A 26,426-nucleotide genomic window follows, 5' to 3' on the forward strand; every position below is an offset into this window, starting at 1 on the left:
GAACAGAAGAAGGATGAGAAGATCAGGAGGTTAGCGGTCAGAGTGATGGGGATGAGAAGATAGAGAGGGATGAGCGAGGAGGAGAGAGCGGATGGAAGCGGATAACAGAGAGAGGGTGGAAGCAGAGAGTAGCAGAGAGGGATGAACGCGAGTATACAGAGAGGATGGAACGAGGATAACAGAGAAGGGATGGACGAGATAGCAGAGAGGGATGGAACTGGAATAAAGAGAGGGATGGAAGCGAAGAATAGAAGGGAGTAGGAATAGCAGAGGGATGGAAGGGGCGGAAGGATAACAGAGGAGGATGGAAGCGAAGAACGAGAGAGGATGCGAAGCGAAGATAGCAGAAGGCGAGGAATGGAAGCGATAACAAAGAGAGGGATGGAAGCGAGCGAGATAGAGCAGAGAGGGATGGCGGAAGCGAAGATCAGTAGAGAGGGGGAAGAGAGGAGTACTCAGAGAGGGATGGAAGCGAGATAGCAGAGAGGATGGAAGCGAGGATAACAGAGAGGGATGGAAGCGAAGAATCAGCAGAAGGATGGAAGCGGAAGATAACAGAGAGGGATGGAAGCGAGATAAGCAAGAGGGATGAGAAGGAAGATAACAGAGAGGGATGGAAGCGGAGATACAGAAAGGGTAACTGGAGCCAAAGATATGCAGCAAGAGCGGATGGATAGTGCGAGGATATAACACTGACAGAGGGGTATAGACAGCCCAAGATGAGGCGAGAGACCGCGATGATGACGCGATAGAACAAGACGAGGGATGGAATGGCAGCCGGAGCTGTGAGGTATCAAGCTAGAGAGGGACTGCTTAGTCGAACTCGAGGTCACACCAGAGTGGATTGGAAGCTGAGGATATATCAGAGAGGGTATTGAGCGAGGCTAGCAAGTATGACGGACTGGAAGCGAGGATTTATTAAAGGGGCATGAGGAGAAGCAGATAACAAGAAGGGATGGAAGCGAGGACAGAAGATGAGGACACGCATAGAGAGGCAGGTAAGCGGCAGATTAGCAGTGAGTGATGGAATCGGAGATAACAACGAGGAAGATTGGATATGTTAATCTCTGATATCGAAGAAGAGCAAGATGGCAAGCCGAGGAACTGAACAGAGAAGGGCCATGGAAAGCCGAAGATAGCAGAGGAAGAAGGGAATGGAGAAAAGGAGACACGGGAGAACAGAAAAGGGACTGGTGTGTAAGTCTGAAGGATAAGACAGTATGCCGGGATTGAGGAGCTGAGATGATAATAAAAGAGAGGGAAGTAAGATCAGCGAGAGAACAAACATGAGCAGGGATTGCAAAAGATGAGAAAGCGAAGCTATGAGCAGAGGGGATCGAGAAGCAGATAGAGTGCAAACAGAGAGGTGAGAGGGTGAGTATGGAAAGCGAGAAGAATACAGGAGTGAGTTGGGAGATGGAGTATAGCGAAACGATAACACGACAGGGGATATTTTGAGACACTCCGATGGTTATTAGAAGAGAAAGGGATTGAGAGCCACATTCCGCCTTAGGACTGGTAGACTAACAGACGAGGGATCAGAGCCGAGGATACACAGAGCAGGGATGCTGAGCAAGAAAGATGGGTTTTCAGGCGGATTTAGAAGGGAGTGTAGTGGCGAGTGTGGAATGATGGATCCAGTCCATAGGTAATAATCAGCTCAAGGAAGGAGGGGTCAGGGTACACAGCGAGCGATTCATCACGTCTGTGCCAGCAGGGGAGGGAGTGAGAGGGAAGAGCAGAAAACACGTGCTTTCCTGTGATGTGAGCAGTGCCATTCATGAGATCCCTCCTGCTCGGATACAGAGGTAGGTGATATGGACTGCCTCCCAGAGACAAAGTAAAGTTGATTAGCAAGTACCACCAAACCCAACTCTGATGAGGAGGAAGGTAAGGTCATCCATCAGACGTTGGCTTCAAGGACAGGGTGCCAAAAACAGCGGGACTCATCCGATTGGTGATTGCCGCATTTCCCGAATCGCCGGATAGCATTTCAAACGAGGGAGAGGATTGGACAAGTCCGACACGATTAGACGGAGAAGTAAGGGAAGTAGGACACGCGAGGCTATGAGCAGAAGTCACCAGCACCAAGCCCAAGGACATCCAGCCGTGGTCAACAGGAGTGGAAGCCGGTCCCCTGAAACGATTCTTTACCTGGGCGTTGAGGGATGACCCCAAAAGAGAGTGCCGCCCCGAAGGCAAGGTGCCAATTAGTGCTCATTGGAAAGCTGTACGCGATATATGCAAGCGACCAGATGAGGAGGGCAGTCATTTGACAAGGGATGTAAGGAGGGGAGCAATGCTCGTCGATCAAACAAAACGCGAAGATAACAGAACAGGAGAGGGAAGGGGAGAAACAAGGAAGGAAAGTAAGAAAGTTAATCCTTCGAGAGCGCTAATAGAGCAATCCTCGTTAGGTTGATTGAATAGGAAGACAGATACATAATGTGCAGACTGATTGGTCGGGGCCAAACTGGGGGGTGGCAATCCCATGAGCAGGCCGTAATAGGCGGATAAGAGTAAAAGGACGTACCAGGGAGCGGATGAAGACGGCTTGATGGAACCGTGGGTGGTGCTCGGGATGCTGAGTGAGAGCGTTCATGAGAGGCAAGTCAGTTTGAGATACGGGATCAGAGAGGATCAACTCCGCTCTGACTGATTCGGGGATGGAATGAGGACATAGAAATGGAGATTTGGGACACGGCCGAGAGGATGTTGTGAAAGTTGTTCAATCAATCTCACTGATCCTGAGCCACTACTTGAAAAGAGATGGGATGGATACGAACGCCGTACTGTCTACCTAAGTCAGTCTAGGGGAGGGTATGGGATTGAGGTGAAATCAATATTGTTGGGAGAATTAAAGCCAACGCGAAGGATACCAGAGAGGGGATGGAATGCGTCGAAGATAATATCATGAGAGAGAGGAGAATAGGAAGACCGCACACAAATAGCAGAGAGGGACGAAAAGAGGAATGAGTCTGCTAGTCTACGAGCGCACTTCCCCCGGAACCAGAGAGGGACTGGAGTGAGCAGGGGAAGAGTAGACACTGAGCACAGTGACTTTAGTGATAGTATCTGCGAGTATAGGAGTGAGAGCCAAGAGAATACGCGGCACTAGCAGAACATATGTCGACAACCTAGAAATAAAAACAACAAATGACGGTTGTTTAGACTTAGGAATGGGCTTTGGCCCCAAGACTAAAGAGGATGTGCTCATTTTCAGAAACGAAAGGTGGAATGAGCCTAAGTAGAGTCACGGATATGTCACTATCGCCGGGCACTCCAATTGCATCTGAGTAACATTCCACCGATATGGATTGCAGAGAGCACGACATGGAGCTTCGGTTTGGCGCGTTCTGCTTTGTGCACAGAAGCGAGTAGGGTTAATAAATCGAGAGACGTGGCTGGATATGCGAAATGTGCACTTACTACCACGCAGAACAGATCAAGTTGTGGATAACCAGTTAATACACACAAATCCAAAAGTAAAATATATAAAATATTAGTTTGAGCAATGTCGGAGTGGCATTGACAAAAATACTGTAGAATAGAATACAGTATATGCATATGTGATGAGTAAASCAGTATGTAAACATGATTTAAACATGAAACATTATTAAAGTGACAAGTTTTCCATCGTAACAGCTGCTCCGTTATAGAAAAGAGATGTATGCATGTTTGATATCCCTCCCTCTATGTTACATATCACTTGTTTGATAGCCATCTACCTTAATCGTGACTTAATCGGATTCTTGTGTGGCATTTCCACGTAGAGCCAAGATGGGCGCTTGTGGGCCAGTGGCATGCGTGTGAGGTTGCAGATAACCTGGGCCAGAGCAGTTCTGGACTTGACTGCTGTCTGTGGTCCTCTAGGAAGCAGACCACACACAGACAATCAGACCATGTGACTGCCAGGCAGCCAGGCCAGTCCAATTAAGGAAAAGCAGGATCAGTCTTCTTGGATGGAACAGGAGCGTGGCAGAGATAAAGGAATGACGACCGCTCCACCGGCTGAGTTAGGTCAGACTTCTAGGTTCAAATCCCTCTGAATGGCTCAAACAGTGTCAGGGGTCAAAGCCACTTCTAAGACCTGCATTCACACTGTGTGGCACAACAAGATTTGTCTGTCCACTTCACTGGGTAGTACTTACAGATGTAGGATCTTAATTTGATCACCCTGTTGCATGAGAACTTTCCTGGAAATGTAAAACTTGTGGAGTATTTTACGTTTGAAAAAGGCTTCTAAAGTTCGGTTTTCGCTTCTGTTGTCTGATCCGGTTCCAATCCCTGTTTAGAAACTTCAAATTCTCCATAATAATCCACCATAAGTATGTGGAATAGCTGAAAAAATGACAGAGAGATGGCATATCTAGCCTTGCCATTTTCAGTATAATCCAGTGACATTCTACCTTTCACAAGTACTGATGGAGTGAGCTACAACCAGCTACAACCAGCTACCACCAGTTACCACAACTTACCACACGTTACCACCAGTTACCACAAGATACCACCAGTTACCACAACTTACCACACATTACCACCAGTTACCACAAGATACCACCAGTTACCACCAATTACCACCCGTTACCACCAGCTACCACCAGATACCACCAGTTACCACCAGCTACCACCAATTACCACTAGTAACACCAGCTAACACCAGTTTACCACCAGTTTACACCAGTTACCACCAGTTACCACCAGTTACCACGATTAACACCAGTTACCACCGATACCACCAGTTACCACCAGCTACACCATTACACTAGTTTAACACCAGCTACCACCAGTTAGCACCAGTTAACACCAGTTACCACCAGTTACCACTAGTTAACACCAGCTACCACCAGTTACCACCAGTTACCACTAGTTAACACCACTTACCACCACTTACCACCAGTTATCACCAGTTACCACCAGATACCACCAGATACCACCATATACCACCAGTTACTACAAGTTACCACCAGTTATCCCAGTTACCACCAGTTACCACCAGCTACCACCTACCACTAGTTAACACCAGCTACCACTACTTACCACCAGCTACCACCAATTACCAGTAGTTAACACCACTTACCACCACTTACTACACACCACTTACCACCAGTTACCACCAGTTACCACCAGTTACCACCACTTACCACCAGCTACCACAACTTACCACCAGTTCCACCAGTTACCACCACTTACCACCAGCTACAACCACTTACACCATTTACCACCAGTTACCACCAGCTACCACCAGTTACCACTAGCCACCACCAGTTACCACTAGCTACCACCAGTTACCACCAGTTACCACAAGTTACCACCAGCTACCACCAGTTACCACTAGCTACCACCATTTACCACCAGTTACCACCAGTTTCCTTCAGTTACCACCAGTTACCACCAGTTACCACCAGCTATCACAAGTTACCACCAGTTACCACCAGCTACCACCAGTTACCACCAGCTACCAACAGCTACCACCAGTTACCACCAGTTAACACCACCAGCTACCAGCACTTAACACCACTTACCACCAGCTACCACCATTACTAGCAGTTACCACCAGCTACCACCAGTTACTAGCAGTTACCACCAGTTACACCAGTTTCCACTAGCTACCACCAGTTACCACCAGTTACTAGAAGGTAACACCAGCTACCACTACTACCACCAGTTACCACTAAGCTACCACCAGCTACCACCAGTTACCACCAGCTATCACCAGCTACCACAAGTTACCACCAGTTACACCAAATTCTAGCATTACCACCATTACCACCAGTTACCACCACTTACCATCAATTCACCAGCTACACCATTTACCACCAGTTACTAGCAGTTTCCACTAGTTACACCAGTTACCACCAGTTACCACCAGTTACACTAGCTACCACAGTTACTAGCAGGTACACCAGCTACCACTAGCTACCACAATTTACCACCAGTACCACAGCTACCCACCAGTTACCACCAGCTACCACCAGCTACCACCAGTTACCACCAGTTACCACCAGTTACAACTAGCTACCACTAGCTACCACTAGTTACCACTAGTTACCACTATCTACCACTAGCTACCACCATTTACACCAGTAACACCACTTACCACCACTTACACCACTTACACCACTTACCACCACTTACCACCAGCTACCACAAACTTACCACCACTTACCACCAAGTTTACCACACTACCACTAGCTACCAACCAGTTACCACCAGTTACCGCTAGCTACCACTAGCTACCACCAGTTACCACTAGTTACCACTATCTACCACTAGCTACCACCATTTACCACCAGTTACCACCAGTTACTAGCAGTTACCACCAGTTTCCACCAGTTACCACTAGCTACCACCAGTTACCACCAATTACCACCAGTTACCACCAGCTACCACCAGCTACCATCAGTTACCACCAATTACCATCAGTTACCACCAGTTACTAGCAGTTACCACCAGTTACCACCAATTACCACCAGTTACCACCAATTACCACCAGTTACCACCAATTACCATCAGTTACCACCAGTTACTAGCAGTTTACACCAGTTACCACCAGCTACCACCAGTTACTAGCAGTTTACACCAGTTACCACCAGTTAACACTAGCTACCACCAGCTACCACCAGTTACCACCAGCTACCACCATTTTCTACCAGTTACCACCAGCTACGGCCAGTTAATACCAGTTACCACCAGCTACCACCAGTACTGTCATGCTGCTGAACACTTGTCATAGTCATTGTCACATACTGTATGTCATACCGTACCTGTCGAATAAAGATTGAATCCTCATTTGGGGAAACAGCGCCACTGTTAGCCCCAGAGCTGTTGCTATTATTTTATTTGGTTGATGAAACGGAGAAGAGGAGCGTCCAGCAGTGTGGTAAAAAATATTTGCAGTACATATTCTTCTCTTCATTTGGTCTACTGTGATGTCAGAGGAAAACAGCTAATAGTGTTTGTTGTTTGCAGTAACTTCTTTGTTCTATTATATCAAACGGACATAGCAGTTTAACCAAATAAGGATTTTAGCTTTAAGTAAAGTGTTACCTTGAACCTTCCTCGGTACATCTTGTATGATTGCTTGTACAGTTGGCCAACAGTGTCTGGGACATGTTTTGCCTCTTCTTCAAGCAAAGTCTAGCTGAGATCAGATTAATGATGTGGATCTGTAAAGTACCTACACCGCACTAAACTACCATAGAAAATGGCTTCCTTCAGCACTTTAGCCTGCAGCACTAGATTAACGAGCCCCTACTTGCCCCAAGGCCTTACTTTCAGCACTTTAGAAAAAGAAGAGATTAATGGACTACTTCTTGGGTGCTCCAACATTACAGAGTAATGGACTACTACCTGGCTGCTCCAACACTACAGAGTAATGGACTACTACCTGGCTGCTCCAACTCTACAGATGAATGGACTACTACCTGGCTGCTCCAACTCTACAGATGAATGAGCTACTTACCTGGCTGCTCCAATCACTAAGATTAATGGACTACTACCTGCTGCTCCAACACTACAGATTGAATGGACTACATACCTGGCTGCTCCAATCTACAGATGAATGAGCTACTACCTGGCTGCTCCACATACAGATTAATGGACTACTACTGGCTGCTCCAACACTACAGATTTAATGGACTACTACCTGGCTGCTCCAACACTACAGATTAATGGACTACTACTGCTGCTCAAACTCGATAATGACTACTACTGGGCTGCTACAACACTACAGATTTAACTGGACTACTACCTGGCTGCTCCACCTCTACAGATGAATGGAGCTACTACCTGGCTGCTCCAACACTACAGATTAATGGACTACTACCTGGCTGCTCCAAACTACAGATTAATGGACTACTACCTGGCTAGCTCCAACACTACAGATTAATGGACTACTACCTGGCTGCTGCAACACTACAAGATTAATGGACTACTACTGGCTGCTACAACACTACAGATTAATGGACTACTACCTGGCTGCTCCAACTCTACAGATGAATGAGCTACTACCTGGCTGCTCCAACACTACAGATTAATGGACTACTACCTGGCTGCTCCAACACTACAGATTAATGGCTAACTACTGGCTGCTCCACACTACAGATGAATGAGCTACTACCTGGCTGCTCCAACACTACAGATTAATGGACTACTACCTGGCTGCTCCAACACTACAGATATGGACTACTACCTGGCTGCTCCAACACTACAGAGTAATGGACTACTACCTGGCTGCTCCAAACTACAGAGTAATGGACTACTACCTGGCTGCTCCAACACTACGAGTAATGGACTCACTACTGGCTTGCTCCAACTCACAGATGAATGTACTACTACCTGGCTGCTCCAACACTACAGAGTAATGGCTACTACCTGGCTGCTCCAACCTACAGATTAATGGACCTACTACCTGGCTGCTGCAACACTACAGATTAATGGACTACTACCTGGCTGCTCCAACCTACAGATAATGAGCTACTACTGGCTGCTCCAACACTTACAGATTAATGGACTACTACCTGGCTGCTCCCAACACTACAGATTAATGGACTCTACCTGGTGCTGCAAACACTACAGATAATGGACTACTACCTGGCTGCTCCAACTCTACAGATGAATGAGCTACTACCTGGTGCTCCAAACTACAAGATTAATGGACTTACTACCTGGCTGCTCCAACACTACAGATTAATGGACTACTACCTGGCTGCTCCACACTAAGAGTATAATGGACTACTACCTGGCTGCTCCAACACTACAGAGTAATGGTACTACTACCTGGCTGCTCAACACTACAGATTAATGAGCTACTACTGGCTGCTTCCAACACTACAGAGTTATGTGACTACTACCTGGCTGCTCCAACTCTACAGATTGAATGAGCTAGCTCCTGGCTGCTCCAACACTACAGATTAATGGACTACTACCTGGCTGCTCCATTACTACAGATTAATGAGCTACTACCTGGCTGCGCCAAACACTACAGATGAATGAGCTAATACCTGGCTTCTCTAACGCTACAGATTAATGAGCTACTACCTGGCTGCTCCAACACTACAGATTAACGGACTACTATCTGGCTGCTCTAATACATGTGGTAAAGAGATCAATGGAATGCAGACAGTGGGGGAAATAACAAGGACGTCGACACTAGTGCACATGAAAATTATATTATATTGCAACCTGGATATTCATCAAATCCTTCATGATTTTTGTCTTCTAACAGGCCCACAATGTTCTTACAAAAATCTGATTTGGGTATATTTGGCTGTTTTCTCAGAATCATTTTTTGATATTGTCCTTTTGAGGGTTAGAAGAATGTTCTGAATTGTATAAATTGGTAGCATAGCTAGCATATAGATATCGATGCTGGTAGTTGAAGACGTTTTTAAGTGTAATGCAGTTGATTTGTGAAGATGACATGAACATGTGTTGGGGTTGACAACCATACAAGCATTATACTGATATTTTTACCCCCAAATAGTATGAAATACACACATAAACAATAGCCTAAATGTAGGCAKATTTTGATTGGGGCAAAGAGGAGGTTCTGAATCTTTCCCCCATGGGGGGACGTGTGTTTGGTGTTGCCAATGCATTTCCATTGTTTTGGCCGAGTTCAATCGATAAATTTACTGCATCTATGCTTGTCTACTAGAGTGTGTGTGACTGGGGTACGACGCTGTTAGCAAGGTAGTGTTGTTAAATGTGGAGATAGTGTAATGTACCCTCCAATTATCAGGTTCAGGTATCTTTGGTAAGATATAAAATAATGGCATATTGCTTCCCAATAATATATTTGCACTGCCATTTAATATATATATTTTTACAAGCATGGGACTGAGGTTAGGCTGATTCTGTCTTCATCCAAGTAATGACACTATCTTTTTTGTAAGTCCCTCATGTAGGCCGCATTAGGTTGRCACTGGTAACTGGTCTCTGAGAGAGAGAATCAGAGCGTGAGAGAGGCCACAAACCACACCATAAATGTATAATGTTAATGGATTCCGACCGGGTCAAGACCGTATCAAAATGTTGACCTGCACACTAATCCAACATGGAATACATTTGCCTAGTGGCTTCTGCATTCATTTGTGGTTTGTTTTACAGGCTTACCTCTGTCTCAGCTGTGACATACAGTGCCTAAAGAAAATATTCCTACCCTTGACTTATTCCACATGTTGTTGTGTTACAGTCTGAATTCAAAATATACTTAACTAAAATATAAACACAACATGCAACAATTTCAATGATTTTACTAACTTTCAATTGAAATAAATTCTTTAGGCCCTAATATATGGATTTCACATGACTGGGCAGGGGCGCAGCCATGGGTTGGCCTGGGAGGGCATAGGCCCTCGTACTTGGGAGGCAGTCCCAGCCAATCAGAATGAGTTATTTTTTCCCACAGAAGAGCTTTATTACAGACATAAATAGTCTTCAGTTTCCTCGGCTGTCTGGGTGGATGGTCTCATGATCCCGCAGGTGAAGAAGACAGATATGGCGGTCCAAGGCTGGCGTGGTTACACAAAGTCTGCGGTTGTGATGCCGGTTGGACATTTTGCCAAATTCTCTAAAACAACGTTGATGGTGGCTTATGGTAGAGAAATTAACATTCACTTCTCTTGCAACAGATCTGCTGGACATTCTTGCACTAAGCATTCCAATTTCACGCTCCCTCAAAACTTGAGACATCTGTGGCGTTGTGTTGTGTGTCAAAACTGCACATTTTAGAGTGGCCTTTTTATGTCCCCAACGAAGGTCCATCTGTGTAATGATCATGTTGTTTATTCAGCTTCTTGATACGGCAGGTGGACGGATTATCTTGGCAAAGGAGAAATGCTCACTAACAGGGATGTAAACAAATTGGTGCAAYATGTATTTTGTAAAAGAATATATATATWTTTTTTTTACCCACGTTTCCTCCCCAATTTTGTGGTATCCAATTGGTAGTTACAGTCTTGTCTCATCACTGCAACTCCCGTACGGACTCAGGAGAGGCGAAGGTTGAGAGCCACGCGTCCTCCGAAACACAACCCAACCAAGCCGCACAGCTTCTTGACACAATGCCCGCTTAACCTGGAAGCCGGCCACACTAATGTGTCAGAGGAAACACCGTGCACCTGGCAAACTTGTCAGTGTGCACTGCGCCTGGCCCGCCACAGGAGTCACTAGCGCGCGATGGGACAAGGGCATCCCTGCCAGCCAAACCCTCCCCTTACCCAGATGACACTGGGCCAATTGTGCACTGCCCCATGGGTCTCCCGGTTGTGGCCGGCTGTGACAGAGCCTGGACTCGATCCCAGAATCTCTAGTGACACAGCTAGCACTGCGATGCAGMGCRTTAGACCACTGCACCACTCAGGAAGCCCATTTGTGCACAACATTTGAGATAAATTTGGTTTTTGTGCATATGGAACAATTCTGGGATCTTTTATTTCAGCTCATGAAACTCTCATGAAACACACAATACCCCATAATGACAAAGTGAACGCATGTTTTTAAAATGTTTTGTACATTTATTGAAAATGAAATACAAAAATATCGAATGCACATAATTATTCACACACCAATACATGTTAGAATCTCCTTTGGCAGTGATTACAGCTGTGAAGTTTTTTCAGTAAGTCTCTAAGAGCTTTGCACACCTGGATTGCACAATATTTGAATATTATTCTTAAAAAACTTCAAGCTCTGTCAAGTTGGTTCTTGATCATTGCTAGAAAGCCATTTTCAAGTCTTGCCATATATCTTCAAGCAGATTTAAGTCACAATTAGCCTACTCAGGAACATTCGATCTGGTCTTGGTAAGCAACTCTAGTGTATATTTGGCCTTGTTTTAGGTTATTGTCCTGCTTATTTTCCTGCTGTCAATTTGTCTGTCAGTGTCTGGTGGAAAGCATACCATTTTTGTCTCTAGGATTTTGCCTGTGCTTAGCACTATTCCTTGCCGATGACAAGCATACAGTGCTTTGCAAAAGTATTCACCCCTTGTCATTTTTCCTATCTTGTTGCATTACCACCTGTAATTGAAATTAATTTTTATTTGGATTTCATGTAATGGACGTGCACAAAATAGTCCAAATTGGTGAAGTGAAATTAACTAAAAAATCTAAAAAATTAAAAACGGAAAAGTGATGCGTGCATGTGAATTCACCCCCTTTGATATGAAGCCCCTTAATAAGATCTGGTGCAATCTATTACATTCCGAAGTCACATAATTAGTTAAATAAAGTCCACCTGTGTGCAATCTAAGTGTCACATGATCTCAGTATATATACACCTGTTTTGAAAGACCCCAGAGTCTGCCACAGCACTAAGCAAGGGGCACCACCAAGTAAGCGGAACAATGAATACCAAGGAGCTCRCCAAACAGGTCAGGGACAAAGTTGTGGAGAAGTACAGATCAGGGTTGGGTTATAAAAAAATCTGATACTTTGAACCACTGTACCCATAACATGATAAAACCACAACCATGCTTGAAAATATGAAGTGGTACTCAGTGACGTGTTGGATTTGCCAAATACATACAGTAGCACTTTTTCAGGACAAAGTAKATTTATTTGCTACATTTTTGCAGTTTTACTTTAGTGCCTTTTTGCAAACAGCATTTTATTCTGTACAAACTTCTTTTCACTCTGTCATTGAGGTTAGTTTTGCGGAGTAAGTACAATGTCAGTTTTCTCCTGTCACAGCCATTAAACTAACTGTTTTAAAGTCTCCATTGGCCTCACTGAAATCCCATGAGCGGTTTCCTTCCTCTCCGGCAACTGAGTTAGGAAGGATGCCTGTATCTTTGTAGTGACTGAGTGTTTATACACCATCCAAAGTGTCATTAACAACTTCACCATGCTCAAATGTGTCCTGGTCCAACTTCCCTGGTCTTTGTGGTTGAATCAGTGTTTGAAACTCACTGCTCGACTAAGGGATCTTACAGATAATTGTAGGTTTGGGGCTCAGAGATGAGGTAGTCATTCAAAAGTCATGTTAAACACTATTGCACACAGGGGGAGTCCATACAACTTAGTTTGTTATTTGTTATAGGGATACTTCACAATTTTGGCAATGAGGCCCTTCATTTACTTCCCCAGAGTTAGATGAACTTGTGGATACCATTTTTATGTCTCTGTGTCCAGCATGAAGGAAGTTAACGGTAGTTTCACAAGCTGATGCTAACTAGCATTAGTGAAATGGCTGGAAGTCTATYGGTATCTGCTAGCATGCTATAACATATCCATAGACTTCCAATGCTAGTTAAAGGGCCTCTGCCAAAATCCTAAAGTACATTTTTACTCCTGAATTTATTTAGGCTTGCCATAACAAAGGGATTGAATACTTTGACAAGACATTTCAGCTTTTCATGTTTGTATTTATTTGTAAACATTTCAAAACAAACAATTCCACTTTTACATTATGGGGTAGTGTGTAGGCCAGTGACACAAATCAAATGTAAGCCATTAACAAAGTGGAAAAAGTCAAGGGGTGTGAAATACTGTCTGAAGGGACTATGTATGTGAGACCGATTTAGATAAGATGGGTCAAAGATGTGTCATATGGTAGGGAAAGCTACTGTATACTCTATATTTTCAGAAGCATCACTGGCTGATCTCACTCCTTGAGATTGGAACTGAAATTCGTTATTTACTGAACATGACAGCATATTCTGGTTGTAAAGCCATGAAGTACAGTGTAGACGATCATCCTCATATGGGGCACTATGTAGGAGAACAGAACGAAAGACGGAGCGCGCGAGGGAGATGTATTGATTGCCGTGCGTACCTCTTGCCTGTCTGTCTGTTGGTGCCTCCTCTGTGTAGCTGCAGGAGGGGGAGTGTCAGGATCCCCCGCCAGAATAACAAATCACGTCGGCTCGGTGATGGATGTGGCAATCCATGAATCCGCCGGGCTCTGCCATCTGGCCAGGCTGACACTGGGCGACACTGTATATCAGACTCATGCACAGCAAATTAAATTTACATTTGGACGGCTTCCCCAGGCAGGGCTCAATGAGCCTCACCGAGCACAGATGTACCAAAGAACTAAACAAACCAAGCCTCTACTTTCTCTCTCTGCCACAAACCTCTGACCAGGTCTGCTAGCTACTTGAAGGTCATGATAATGTTAGAAATGTTATGGATGACAGACAAAGAAACCACTAAACACAGATGTACCTAAATCAAAAACCCTGGCTTTCTCTTTCCCTGCAGAGCACGTTTGGTTGATCTTAATCTTTATTCAGCTGGTCTGGTCTGCTAGCTACGTAAAGATCATATGAACAGGTGTTGTTGATCTATATTCAGCTGGTTTTTGGGTCTGTAGCTACGTAAAGATCATATGAACAGGTGTTGTTGATCTTTATTCAGCTGGTTTGGTCTGCTAGTACGTAAAGATCATATGAACAGGTGTTGTTGATCTATTATTCAGCTGGCTGGTCTGTTAGCTACGTAAAGATCATATGAACAGGTGTTGTTGATCTATATTCAGCTGGTCTGGTCTGCTAGCTACGTAAAGATCATATGAACAGGTGTTGTTGATCTATATTCAGCTGGTTCTGGTCTGCTAGCTACGTAAGAATCATATGAACAGGTGTTGTTGATCTATATTCAGCTGGTCTGGTCTGTTAGCTACGTAAAGATCATATGAACAGGTGTTGTTGATCTATATTCAGCTGGTTTGGTCTGTTAGCTACGTAAGAATCATATGAACAGGTGTTGTTGATCTATATTCAGCTGGTTTGGTCTGTTAGCTACGTAAAGATCATATGAACAGGTGTTGTTGATCTATATTCAGCTGGTCTGGTCTGTTAGCTACGTAAAGATCATATGAACAGGTGTTGTTGATCTATATTCAGCTGGTCTGGTCTGTAGCTGTAAAGATTCATGAACAGGTGTTGTTGATCTATATTCAGCTGGTCTGGTCTGTTAGCTACGTAAAGATCATATGAACAGGTGTTGTTGATCTATCTTCAGCTGGTCTGGTCTGCTAGCTACGTAAAGATCATATGAACAGGTGTTGTTGATCTATATTCAGCTGGTCTGGTCTGCTAGCTACGTAAAGATAAAGATTCCTAGCCATGACCCAAAATATCGATGTTTTGTTCAGGCATCCAGGCATTGTTCGTCACCAAACTGTTCCTGGATGGTTGAGAGACGTTGCTCTAGGAGGATGTGTTGGTACCATTCTTTATTCATGGCTGTGTTATTAGGCAAAATTGTGAGTGAGCCCACTCCCTTGGCTGAGAAGCAACCCCACACATGAATGGTCTCAGGATGATTTACTGTTGGCATGACACAGGACTGATGGTAGCGCTCTTTGCTGTTCTTCTTGACACCAGGCCATCCTCCAGAAGTCTTCGCCACACTGTGCGTGCAGAAGCACTCACACCTGCCTGCTGCCATTCCTGAGCAAGCTCTGTACTGGTGGTGCCCCGATCCCGCAGCTGAATCAACTTTAGGAGACGGTCCTGGCGGTTGCTGGACTTTCTTGGGCGCCCTGAAGCCTTCTTCACAACAATTGAACCGCTCTCCTTGAAGTTCTTGATGAGCCGATAAATGGTTGATTTAGGTGCAATCTTACTGGCAGCAATATCCTTGCCCATGAAGCCCTTTTTGGGCAAAGCAATGATGATGGCACGTGTTTCCTTGAAGGTAACCATGTTTGACAGAGGAAGAACAATGATTCCAAGCACCACCCTCCTTTTGAAGCTTCCAGTCTGTTATTCAAACTCAATCAGCATGACAGAGTGATCTCCAGCCTTGTCCTCATCAACACTCACACCTGTGTTAACGAGAGAATCACTGACATGAATTCAGCTGGTCCTTCTGTGGCAGGGCTGAAATGCAGTGGAAATGGTTTTTGGGGATTCAGTTAATTTGCATGGCAAACTTTGCCATTATTTGCAATTCATCTGATCACTCTTCATAACATGCTGGAGTATATGCAAATTGCCATCATACAAACTGAGGCAGCAGACTTTGTGAAAATAAATATTTGTGTCATTCTCAAAACTTTTGGCCATGACTGTAGAGTATAGGAACAGTGTATTACATCCCACCAAGTTTGTTGTTATTATTATACGACCCCTGTAGAATTTTTTTTTCTATACTTTATGTAAATTTTTGGGGATGAAATATTGAATTTGGCCTTTACTACTATAGCCCATTGAAACACATTGAATAACACATTCATGAATGGCAAAAAAAAACAATCATAAGAAATAAMATTTTGAAGTGTCTGTCCTATATCTAGGAGATAAATGAAAGCTCAGGAAATGTATATATTTTTTGTGGACAAAAATTTAAGCTGTAATTTTAATTGGGCCCAAAATAACCTCCATACTTCCATTCATTTGTATGGGTTACCTTCAGATGAGTCCGGTGACACTTTGGTGGTAGAGCAGACTGATTATCGGCACGTCTCATGGTCTGACAAACACTGCTGGAGTTCAGCCACCTTCCACCGCAAATGCAGAAGGCCGATAGGAGGATGTGGTGGATTGAGACGCAGCCCACACAAAAACACATATCTCTAGCTTAAACTGATGGATTTTGATGGGACATTTTTTATTATGTTACGTAGATTGACACACCTGAAAAATATAATAAAGACTTTCTATTTACAGGTTTGCTCTTTGGTCTTTCAAATATTTTTGTTTCTATCTGCCAGCAGTCTGTGCACTCTAAATGTCAGTGGTGATGGCACTAAACAATCCCTCTAAATGTCAGTGGTGATGGCACTAAACAATCCCTCTAAATCTGTCAGTGGTGATGGCACTAAACAATCCCTCTAAATGTCAGTGGTGATGGCACTAAACAATCCCTCTAAATGTCAGTGGTGATGGCACTAAACAATCCCTCTAAATGTTAGTGTGTGGTGATGGCACTAAACAATCCCTCTAAATGTCAGTGGTGATGGCACTAAACAATCCCTCTAAATGTCAGTGGTGTTTGGTGATGGCACTAAACAATCCTCTAAATGTCAGTGGTGTTTGGTGATGGCACAAAACAATCCTCTAAATGTCAGTGGTGTTTGGTGATGGCACTACACAATCCCTCTAAATGTCAGTGGTGTTTGGTGATGGCACAAAACAATCCCTCTAAATGTCAGTGGTGTTTGTGATGGCACAAAACAATCCTCTAAATGTCAGTGTTTTGTGATGGCACAAACAATCCTCTAAATGTCAGTGGTGTTTGGTGATGGCACAAACAATCCCTCTAAATGTCAGTGTGTTTGGTGATGGCACAAAACAATCCCTCTAAATGTCAGTGGTGTTTGTGATGCACTAAACAATCCCTCTAAATGTCAGTGGTGATGGCACTAAACAACCCTCTAAATGTCAGTGGTGATGGCACTAAACAATCCCTCTAAATGTCAGTGTGATGGCACTAAACATCCTCAAATGTCAGTGGTGATGGCACTAAACAATCCCTCTAAATGTTAGTGGTGGTGATGGCACTAAACAATCCCTCTAAATGTCAGTGGTGATGGCACTAAACAATCCCTCTAAATGTCAGTGGTGATGGCACTAACAATCCTCTAAATGTCATGGTGATGCACTAAACAATCCTCAAAGTTAGTGGTGTTTGTGATGGCACTAAACATCCCTCTAAATGTCATGGTGTTTGGTGATGCACTAAACAATCCCTCTAAATGTCAGTGGGTGTTGTGGGATGCACAAAACAATCCCTCTAAATGTCAGTGGTGTTTGGTGATGGCACAAAACAATCCCTCTAATGTCAGTGGTTTTTTGATGGCACTAAACAATCCTCTAATGTCAGTGGTTTGGTGATGGCACAAAACAATCCCTCTAAATGTCATGGTGTTTGTGATGCACAAACAATCCTCTAAATGTCAGTGTGTTTGTGATGCACAAACAATCCTCTAAATGTCAGTGGTGTTTGTGATGGCACAAAACAATCCCTCTAATGTCAGTGGGTTTGGTGATGGCACAAACAATCCCTCTAAATGTCAGTGGTGTTTTGTGATGGCACAAAACAATCCCTCTAAATGTCAGTGGTGTTTTGTGATGCACTAAACAATCCCTTGGAGGCTATTTGTTTCCGCACACTGGCTGCCTTAGTATGAGCTTAGTTCGAGTTGACAGTAAGCGCTGTGAACTTTACCTCTATTGTCCTTCAATAATCAAATCTAATTTCTGTAAGGACAATAGTGTCGCCTGGAAAACAGAGGCAGGAGTAGCAGCTGGTATTTGTGGCCGTTAGCCAACTACAACTGTATTTGACATATAAATCCCCAGCTAAGCAGTATGAGTTTTCCATGATTCATTCCAATCTGTCATTCTATCCGGATTTGTTCATTCAAACCGTTTAGATCCAGATTGATAGTGTGAGGGTTTGGAGTGTGGATTGGAACAACAATCTTTCTCAGTTAAATCTCTCTCTCTCTTCTCCTTCTCTCTCCTCTCTCTCTCTCTCTCTCTCTCTCTCTCTCTCTCTCTCTCTCTCTCTCTCTCTCTCTCTCTCTCTCTCTCTCTCTCTCTCTCTCTCTCTCTCTCTCTCTCTCTCTCTCTCTCTCTCTCTCTCTCATATTCAGTCAGCTCAATGCATGTGGTAGAAACAGTCTCAGTGCCTAGGTGTCTGAGCCTTAAAGGGAGTGCGATATTAACCTATTTTCTACTTAACCAGAGTCAATGAACTCGTTGATACCATTTGTATATCTCCATATAAAGGAAGTTAGAGGAGTTTCGCAGCCAATGTAACCTAACTTTAGCGAATGACTGGAAAATCTACAGGAGCAGCTTGCATCCATAGTTTATCTAACAGCTTAATTGCCACAATCTGTCCCTTACTACTATTGTATCATCTGCTGGATGGTGAAAACACTTCATGACCTGGTTGACTGGGTTCTTCCTTATTCTGCTGTTTGTTTACCCTGCTCTCATTCCTAACCCTCTCTTTTTTCTCTGTTCCCTCAGACGACGGACGATCTGCCGGTGGCATCTGCGGAGTGCGAGCGATGACGAGGACATTGATCCCTGTGAGCCGAGCTCAGGTGGTTAGGTTAGTCATCTCTTTTATTCCTTCTGTCTCTGGATGTCGCTGTCAGTCTCTCACCGTACCGCCAGTCAGTCAGTCGGTCTCTCACCGTACTGCAGTCAGTCTCTCACCGTACGCCATCAGTCTCTCACCATACGCCAGTCAGTCTCTCACCATACCGCAAGTCAGTCAGTCAGTCTCTCACCGTACCGCCAGTCAGTCTCTCACCGTACCGCATCAGTCAGTCAGTCAGTCTCTCACCATACCGTCAGTCAGTCAGTCAGTCTCTCACCATACTCCAGTCATCAGTCGTCTCTCCATACTGCCAGCAGTCAGTCTCCACCGTACTGTCAGTCAGTCAGTCTCTCACGTACCGCAGTCAGTCAGTCTCTCACCGTACCGTCAGTCAATCAGTCTCTCACCATACTGCCAGTCAGTCAGGCTCTCACCATACTGCCAGTCAGTCAGTCTCTCACCGTACTGTCAGTCAGTCGGTCTCTCACCATACTGCCAGTCAATCAGTCTCTCACCGTACTGTCAGTCAGTCAGTCTCTCACCAACTGCAGTCTCAGCAGTCAGTCTCTCACCATACCAGTGCAGTCAGTCTCAGTCTCTCACCATACTGCCAGTCAGTCAGTCTCTCACCGTACGTCAGTCAGTCAGTCAGTCTCTCACCGTACCGCCAGTCAGTCAGTCTCTCACCGTACCGTCAGTCAATCAGTCTCTCACCATACTGCCAGCATCAGTCTCTCACCATACTGCCAGTCAATCAGTTCTCCACCGTACCGCCAGCAGTCAGTCCTCACCGTACCGTCAGTCAGTCAGTCTCTCACCGTACTGTCAGTCAGTCAGTCTCTCACCAATTGCCAGTCAATCAGTCTCTCACCATACTGCCAGTCAGTCAGCTCTCACCGTACGTCAGTCAGTCAGTCAGTCTCTCACCTACCGCCAGTCAGTCAGTCGGTCTCTCACCGTACCGCAGCCAGTCAGTCAGTCTCTCACCGTACCGCCAGTCAGTCAGTCATAGTCAGTCTCTCACCGTACCGTCAGTCAATCAGTCTCTCACCGTACCGCCAGTCTCAGTCGTCTCTCACCGTACCCCAGTCAGTCAGTCGGTCTCTCACCATACCCCAGTCAGTCTCTCACCATACCGCAAGTCAGTCAACGAGTCTCTCACCGTACCGCCAGTCAGTATCTCACCAGTAACCGCTAGTCAGTCAGTCAGTCAGCCTCTCACATACCGCCAGTCAGTCAGTCAGCTTCTCAACGTACCGCAAGTCAGTCTCTCACTGTACCGTCAGTCAGTCAGTCAGTCTCTCACCATACTGCCAGTCAGTCAGTCTCTCACCGTACTGTCAGTCAGTCAGCAGTCTGCCTGACCGTACCGCCAGTCAGTCAGTCTCTCACCATACAGTCCGCAAGTCAGTCAGTCAGTCAGTCTCTCACCGTTCCGCCAGTCTGACTGTCAGTCAGTCTATCACCGTACCGCCAGTCTGACAGTCAGTCAGTCTCTCACCGTACCGCCAGTCTGACAGTCAGTGTCTCTGTGTGTCACAATCACTCTCATGGTCAGTCCACCATCAAGGTTTTTAAGACACTGTATTGAAGTTACTGTAGAAATTGATTTACGTCTATTGTGTCACTATCACAGTCAGTCAGTCCACTCCACTACGCACCAATTAACTAGCTCACGGTGGTAAAGCTATAGTAAAGGCAGTGGTTCACAAGTATTTATGTGTGTAACTCATGACAGTATTTTGTCTACTTACCTCAAAGTGTGAATTACCTTCACACCAGGATGTGGGTCAATTCCATTCCAATTCTGGGAGTTCCAATTTACTTTTTGAATTGACTGAATTGAAATGGACTCGAACCACAACCTTGCCTCACATCACATACATTACCTTGTAAAAGTTGTCATACCCCTTGGATTTATTCACCTTTTATTGTGTTAAAAAAAAAAAAAATTCTGTCAACAATATACACACAATTCTCTAATATCAAAGTGAAAGAAAATGTAGATGTATTTTTTGGGGGATAAAAAAAGATTGAACTAAAACATAGTCGTTGCATAAGTATTCAGCCCCTTTGTCTAAACAATCTAAATGAGTTCAGGAGTCAAATTTGGCTTAAATAACCACATCAAAAGTTACATGGACTCACTCTGTGGGAAATAATAGGGGTTGATATGAATTGTAAATGACTAACCCGTCCTTTGTCTCCCATACATACAACATACGTAAGGTCCCTCGGTCAAGTATTGCATTTTAGACAATGCAATACTTGCATCTAATGTTAGCTTTTTTAATTGGGCTACGGCAGTCAATTGCAAAACATTCTAACAGTATTTGTGATTTTCTTCTCAACTCAGCATCGCTTACTTTAATGTGGGCCTACTAAGTAAATTGTAAATTAGTCTGACAAAATGTCTCATATCTCACCACCACTAATGAGATGGGTGTCCTTGATGCATGTCAGCTTCTCAAAGTCAGGGGGCGTGGTCGACAGTGCGCACCTCATCTCTCCTGTCAAATCCAAACTGGATTGTTATTTGTTTTTACTGCAGACGAGAGCATTGAATCAGTGTACCATGAGTTGTAATGCTCGGAGGCAGATGGCACAGTATTCCATTTGTCAGAAACTCCTCCATAGTGACCCATGAATGCGTTGTCTGCAGCATTTAGTGACATTATATATATATATATATATATATATTATTTTTCACCTTTATTTAACCAGGTAGGCCAGTTGAGAACAGGTTCTCATTTACAACTGCGACCTGGCCAAGATTAAGCAAAGCAGTGTGACAAAAACAACACAGAGTTACACATGGATTAACAAACATACAGTCAATAACACAATAGAAAAATCTGTATACAATGTGTGCAAATGATGTTAGGAGGTAAGGCAATAAATAGTGGCAAAGTAATTACAATTTAGCAATTAACACTGGAGTGATATATGGGCAGATGAGGTTGTGCAAGTAGAAATACTGGTGTGCAAAAGAGCAGAAAAACAAATATGGGGATGAGGTAGGTAGTTGGTTGGATGGGCTATTTACAGATGGGCTGTGTATAGTTGCAGCGATCGGTAAGCTGCTCTGACAGCCGATGCTTGAAGTTAGTGAGGGAGATATAAGTCTCCAACTTCAGTGATTTTTGCAATTCCTTCCAGTCATTGGCAGCAGAGAACTGGAAGGAAAGGATGCCAAAGGAGGAGTTGGCTTTGGGGATGACCAGTGAAATAGACCTGCTTGAGCGTGCACCACGGGTGGGTGTTGCTATGGTGACCAGTGAGCTGAGATAAGGRGGTGATTTACCTAGCAAATACTTATAGATGACCTGGAGCCAGTGGGTWTGGCGACGAATATGTAGCGAGGACCAGCTAACGAGAGAGCTCGATCAGCTGTTCGATTTCACTGACCGGCATGTGAACTGAGCCAGGATCACAGTCCAATAGATTTAGCTGATTCCCCTGCATGCTTGTGTTCAGTTTCCCAAATATGTCTGTTACATAGGCAAGGAAACACATTTTCATTTCATTACAAAGTCAACAGTCTGTTTTTTACATCCATTGTGAATGAAAACAGTTCCTCTCTCAATTCAAAACTATTTCCAAACGCTCCCCTTTGACAACCACCAGGCCTCTGTGTGAAATAMAACATRGTCATGCTTTGATCCCATATCACCACATAGTTATGCGAAAATGCGTTCGGCAACCTAGTTTAATGTTCAAGCTGCATATCTCCAAGTTCTGCGCTCAGCTCTTGGCCTCCAGTGATCTCAGTGTATCTGTTATAGCTCAGTGGGTGTATCATACAATGTGTCCATATGGCAGAGGGAGATACATTCACAACTAGAGTGCAGAGGCCTGCCTGCCGTCCAGTGGTCGAAAAAGTACCCAATTGTCGTACTTGAGTAAAAGTAAAGATACGTTATTTSAAAATGACTCAAGTAAAAGTGAAAGTCCCCCAGTAAAATCCTACTGGAGTTAAAGTCTAAAAGTATTTGGTTTTAAAAATAAAAGTTTGAAAAACTTCAAATTCCTTATATTAAGCAAACCAGACAGCACCATTTTCTTTTCATTTTTTATCTATTTATGATAGCCAGGGGCACACTCCAACACTCCAACATAATTTACAAACAAAATGTGTTTAGTGAGTCCACCAAATCAGAGGCAGTAGGGATGACCAGGGATGTTCTTTTGATAAGTGTGTGAATTAGTCAATTTCCCTGTCCTGCTAAGCATTCAAAATGTAATTTTTGGGTGTCAGGGGAAAATGTATGGAGTAGAAAGTACATAATTTTATTTAGGAATGTAGTGAAATAAAAGTTGTCAAATATATAAATAGCAAAGTAAAGATACTCCATAAAACTACTTCAGTAGTACTTTAAAGTATTTTTACTTACTTAAGTTCTTCACAACACTGCTGCCGTCTCGTGATAGACGGAGCCCCATCTGTGCAAAAGCTCACTATTCGATCCCAGGGAATCTGTTTTTTTGTCAGTATAGCCATGCAGCACACTGAAATCGTGAGACAGAACAATATGTCCTCGTGAATTGCATCCCCTGACATGTAACGGGCAAAAGTCAATTCATGGGCATCTCTGCCCTCACAGCTAAAGTCCATTTGGAAAGCATAACCTGGGGAGTTTTTAAGTCTTTCAGTCAGTCTCCTCTTGATTGCTATCTATAGCATAAATTCTTTGTTTTGCTGTGTTATCTGATGTGAATTTCTGTGCCTCGGCCTCCCCACACATTGTTTTCACCATATCAACTGCGGCAATATTAAAGTCTCTGCAATAGTGTGTGGTTTATAGCGTAGTGTGCTTAATCATTCACCATGGGGATGATTCAAGTGCAACAGTCAAGTGCGGCCTTTTCCCACAATCTAAGGGTGCTTTCTGGTAAAATTTTCCATTTTGATTTTTAAGATGAACCATATTACAATGATTTTGAGTGACAAAGACAATGTTGTAATTATTTTATATTCACAGTTCCAGTCAAAGTGTCACGGATCCCTCTGGAACTTTCATCACGCACACCTGTCCCCTATTCCCACTGATTAGTATTTGTATATAACAATGTGCGTTTGAGTACCTGTGCTGTGTATTGGCTTTTGTGCCGTTGTGGATTGCGCAGATGATTACGGGTCTCGTCCCGTCTGTTAATCATTGTGCGCATCTGTTATTTATTCGAGGTACTTCTCGCTCTTCTGTTTTGGGTTTCTGCCCTGTGTTTTGTTACGTGCTTGTTTGGTCTTCGTCCCTGTGCCTTTACACGGCACGCCGTAATTAGGGCTTACTGAAAGTTTCTATTACGCATTCCTGCGCCTGTCTCCCGAATCATTTATACCTAAAGGACACAAAGGTTTGAACACCTACTCATTCAAGGGTTCTTCTTTATTTTTACTATCTTCTACATTGTAGAATAATAGTGAAGACATCAAAACTATGAAATAAGACATATGGAATCATGTAGTAACCAAAAAAGTGTTAAACAAATAAATATCTTTTAGATTTTAGATTCTTCAAAGTAGCCACCCTTTGCCTTGATGACAGCTTCACTAAGCTACGGTCACTGTGGGGACGACGTCATCGATGCACTTCTTGATGAAGCCGATGACTGAGATTGTATACTCCTCAATGTCATTGGATGAATCCCAGAACATATTCCAGACCGTCATTTTAAAAACCCTTCGCTGGTTCCGCCATGAGTGTGTAGAGCTAGTTTAATTGTTTTTGTGAAATGCTCCCTGGTTGGCGAGTTAGGTCCCAACTGTCATTAATTCCTGTAAACGCATAACAGCCAGCCAGTCGGACTATTATCCTGTTGTGTTACGTACATCAGCCCTTATGAGGTGCTGATTACTTACACATAACATCTTTAGGAGCATTGTCATTGTTTTAGTATTGTCTCCTAGGAAAACACACAAAGACACACACAAACACACACACACACAAACACACACACACACACACACACACATGACACACACACACGCAGACACACACACACACACCCCACACCCACACACAAACAAAAACAAAAAAGCACAAAAACCAAACAAAAACAAAAAAAACACAAACACACACACACACAAAAAAAAAACAAACACACAAAAACACACAGACACACACACACACACACACACACACACACACACACACACACACACACACACACACACACACACACACACACACACACACACACACACTCACTTTCTCTCTCTTTCTCTTTCTCTCTCTCTCGCTCTCTCTCACACACAAACTATCTTTCTCTCTCTCTCTGTCTCTCTCTCTTTTTCAAACACACACACACGGCACAGGAAAGCAAACCAACAAACGCCATCTAAACAGTAACTGTTCTCTAAGACAACACAACTGGTGATGAAGCCAACTCTTTTCAAACAAGCTCCTTTTAGTTCAGGATCAAGGATGTGTTTACTGATAGTCTATAACGCTCTGTGTTTACCGATTCACTCTGCAAAGTTAAACTGTACATAAAATATCCCGGCAAAATGTTTTCTGATTGCTTTACCAGCCATAATAGATACATTCTTAAGGTTATGACTTGCCCTCAATTCCAGGTACTGTAAGCAATTTGTAAACAAATATAATTTTCCTGTTTACTTCCTGCTACAGCTGCTAGGGAAGGAGGCTTTGACATATCGCTTGCTGACACAACTTGGCCAATCTTTCATATTGTAATAAACAACACATTGACTGTCTATGTCTACATTTCTCAAAAAGTGAAATGCTAGTTTTGCAATCTTACAAATAGACACAGTAAAATGTGCTAGACAGCAATACTTTAAGCTACATAACCACGATGCATATTGAACATATACATCCACATTTCTCCAACAAATCGTGGGTCAAATTCTTATGTTTATGATGTTCCTATTAAAAAACCTGGGATTGAATCTATAGGAAGGGAAGCAAGTGCTTCCCTTCAGTATAGAGGGATTTCCTAACGTGCTGGATTGAGTGGATTGAGCGCCAAGTGGATTGAGCGCAAGGCAAAACAATTAGTTTCCAAATCAAGGCCTTAGCTCTCTCTGTATTGATCTTTACACAGTAATAAAGCCAGCACTAAATTAATGTCTACTCCACAGCACTCTGTCAGACTACTGTCTGTCTGTCTGTTGTACAGGCAGTTGTCTGTTAGGCTACATACTAAGTATTTATTACCCATTATTCATATCTCACAGTCTAGGCTGTACACATCTAGACTCCTCATATCCCCAAGGAGACTTTTCCATGCGAGATCTGCTTACCTCAGTCAATAGAAAATGCAATGAGATGAGTATACGTCAGGGATCACCAACTAGATTCAGCCGAGACCAATTTTTCTTTCTTTCTTTTTTTTTCTTTTTTTTCTTTTTTTTCCGAAACATAATCACAAATAATTTGTAGACTGCAA

General features: G+C 43.7%; 1 protein-coding gene and 1 long non-coding RNA gene across 2 annotated transcripts in view; both read left to right on the forward strand.

Moving 5' to 3' along the window:
- LOC139029192 (uncharacterized) overlaps positions 1–26,426 on the forward strand; it is a 1,029,896-nt gene that overhangs the window by 848,673 nt on the left and 154,797 nt on the right. The window lies entirely within an intron of this gene.
- The window catches only part of LOC111978021 (neurexin-1-beta-like), a 65,862-nt gene continuing 51,788 nt past the window's right edge, over positions 12,353–26,426 (forward strand). Inside the window, 3 exon segments of the mRNA XM_024007776.2 lie at positions 12,353–12,379; positions 18,938–18,972; positions 18,974–19,014. Of these exon segments, the coding sequence (XP_023863544.1) occupies positions 12,353–12,379; positions 18,938–18,972; positions 18,974–19,014 (103 nt within the window).

This window comes from Salvelinus sp. IW2-2015, linkage group LG18 (genome assembly GCF_002910315.2).
Source record: "Salvelinus sp. IW2-2015 linkage group LG18, ASM291031v2, whole genome shotgun sequence".
Classification (NCBI taxonomy): domain Eukaryota; kingdom Metazoa; phylum Chordata; class Actinopteri; order Salmoniformes; family Salmonidae; genus Salvelinus; species Salvelinus sp. IW2-2015.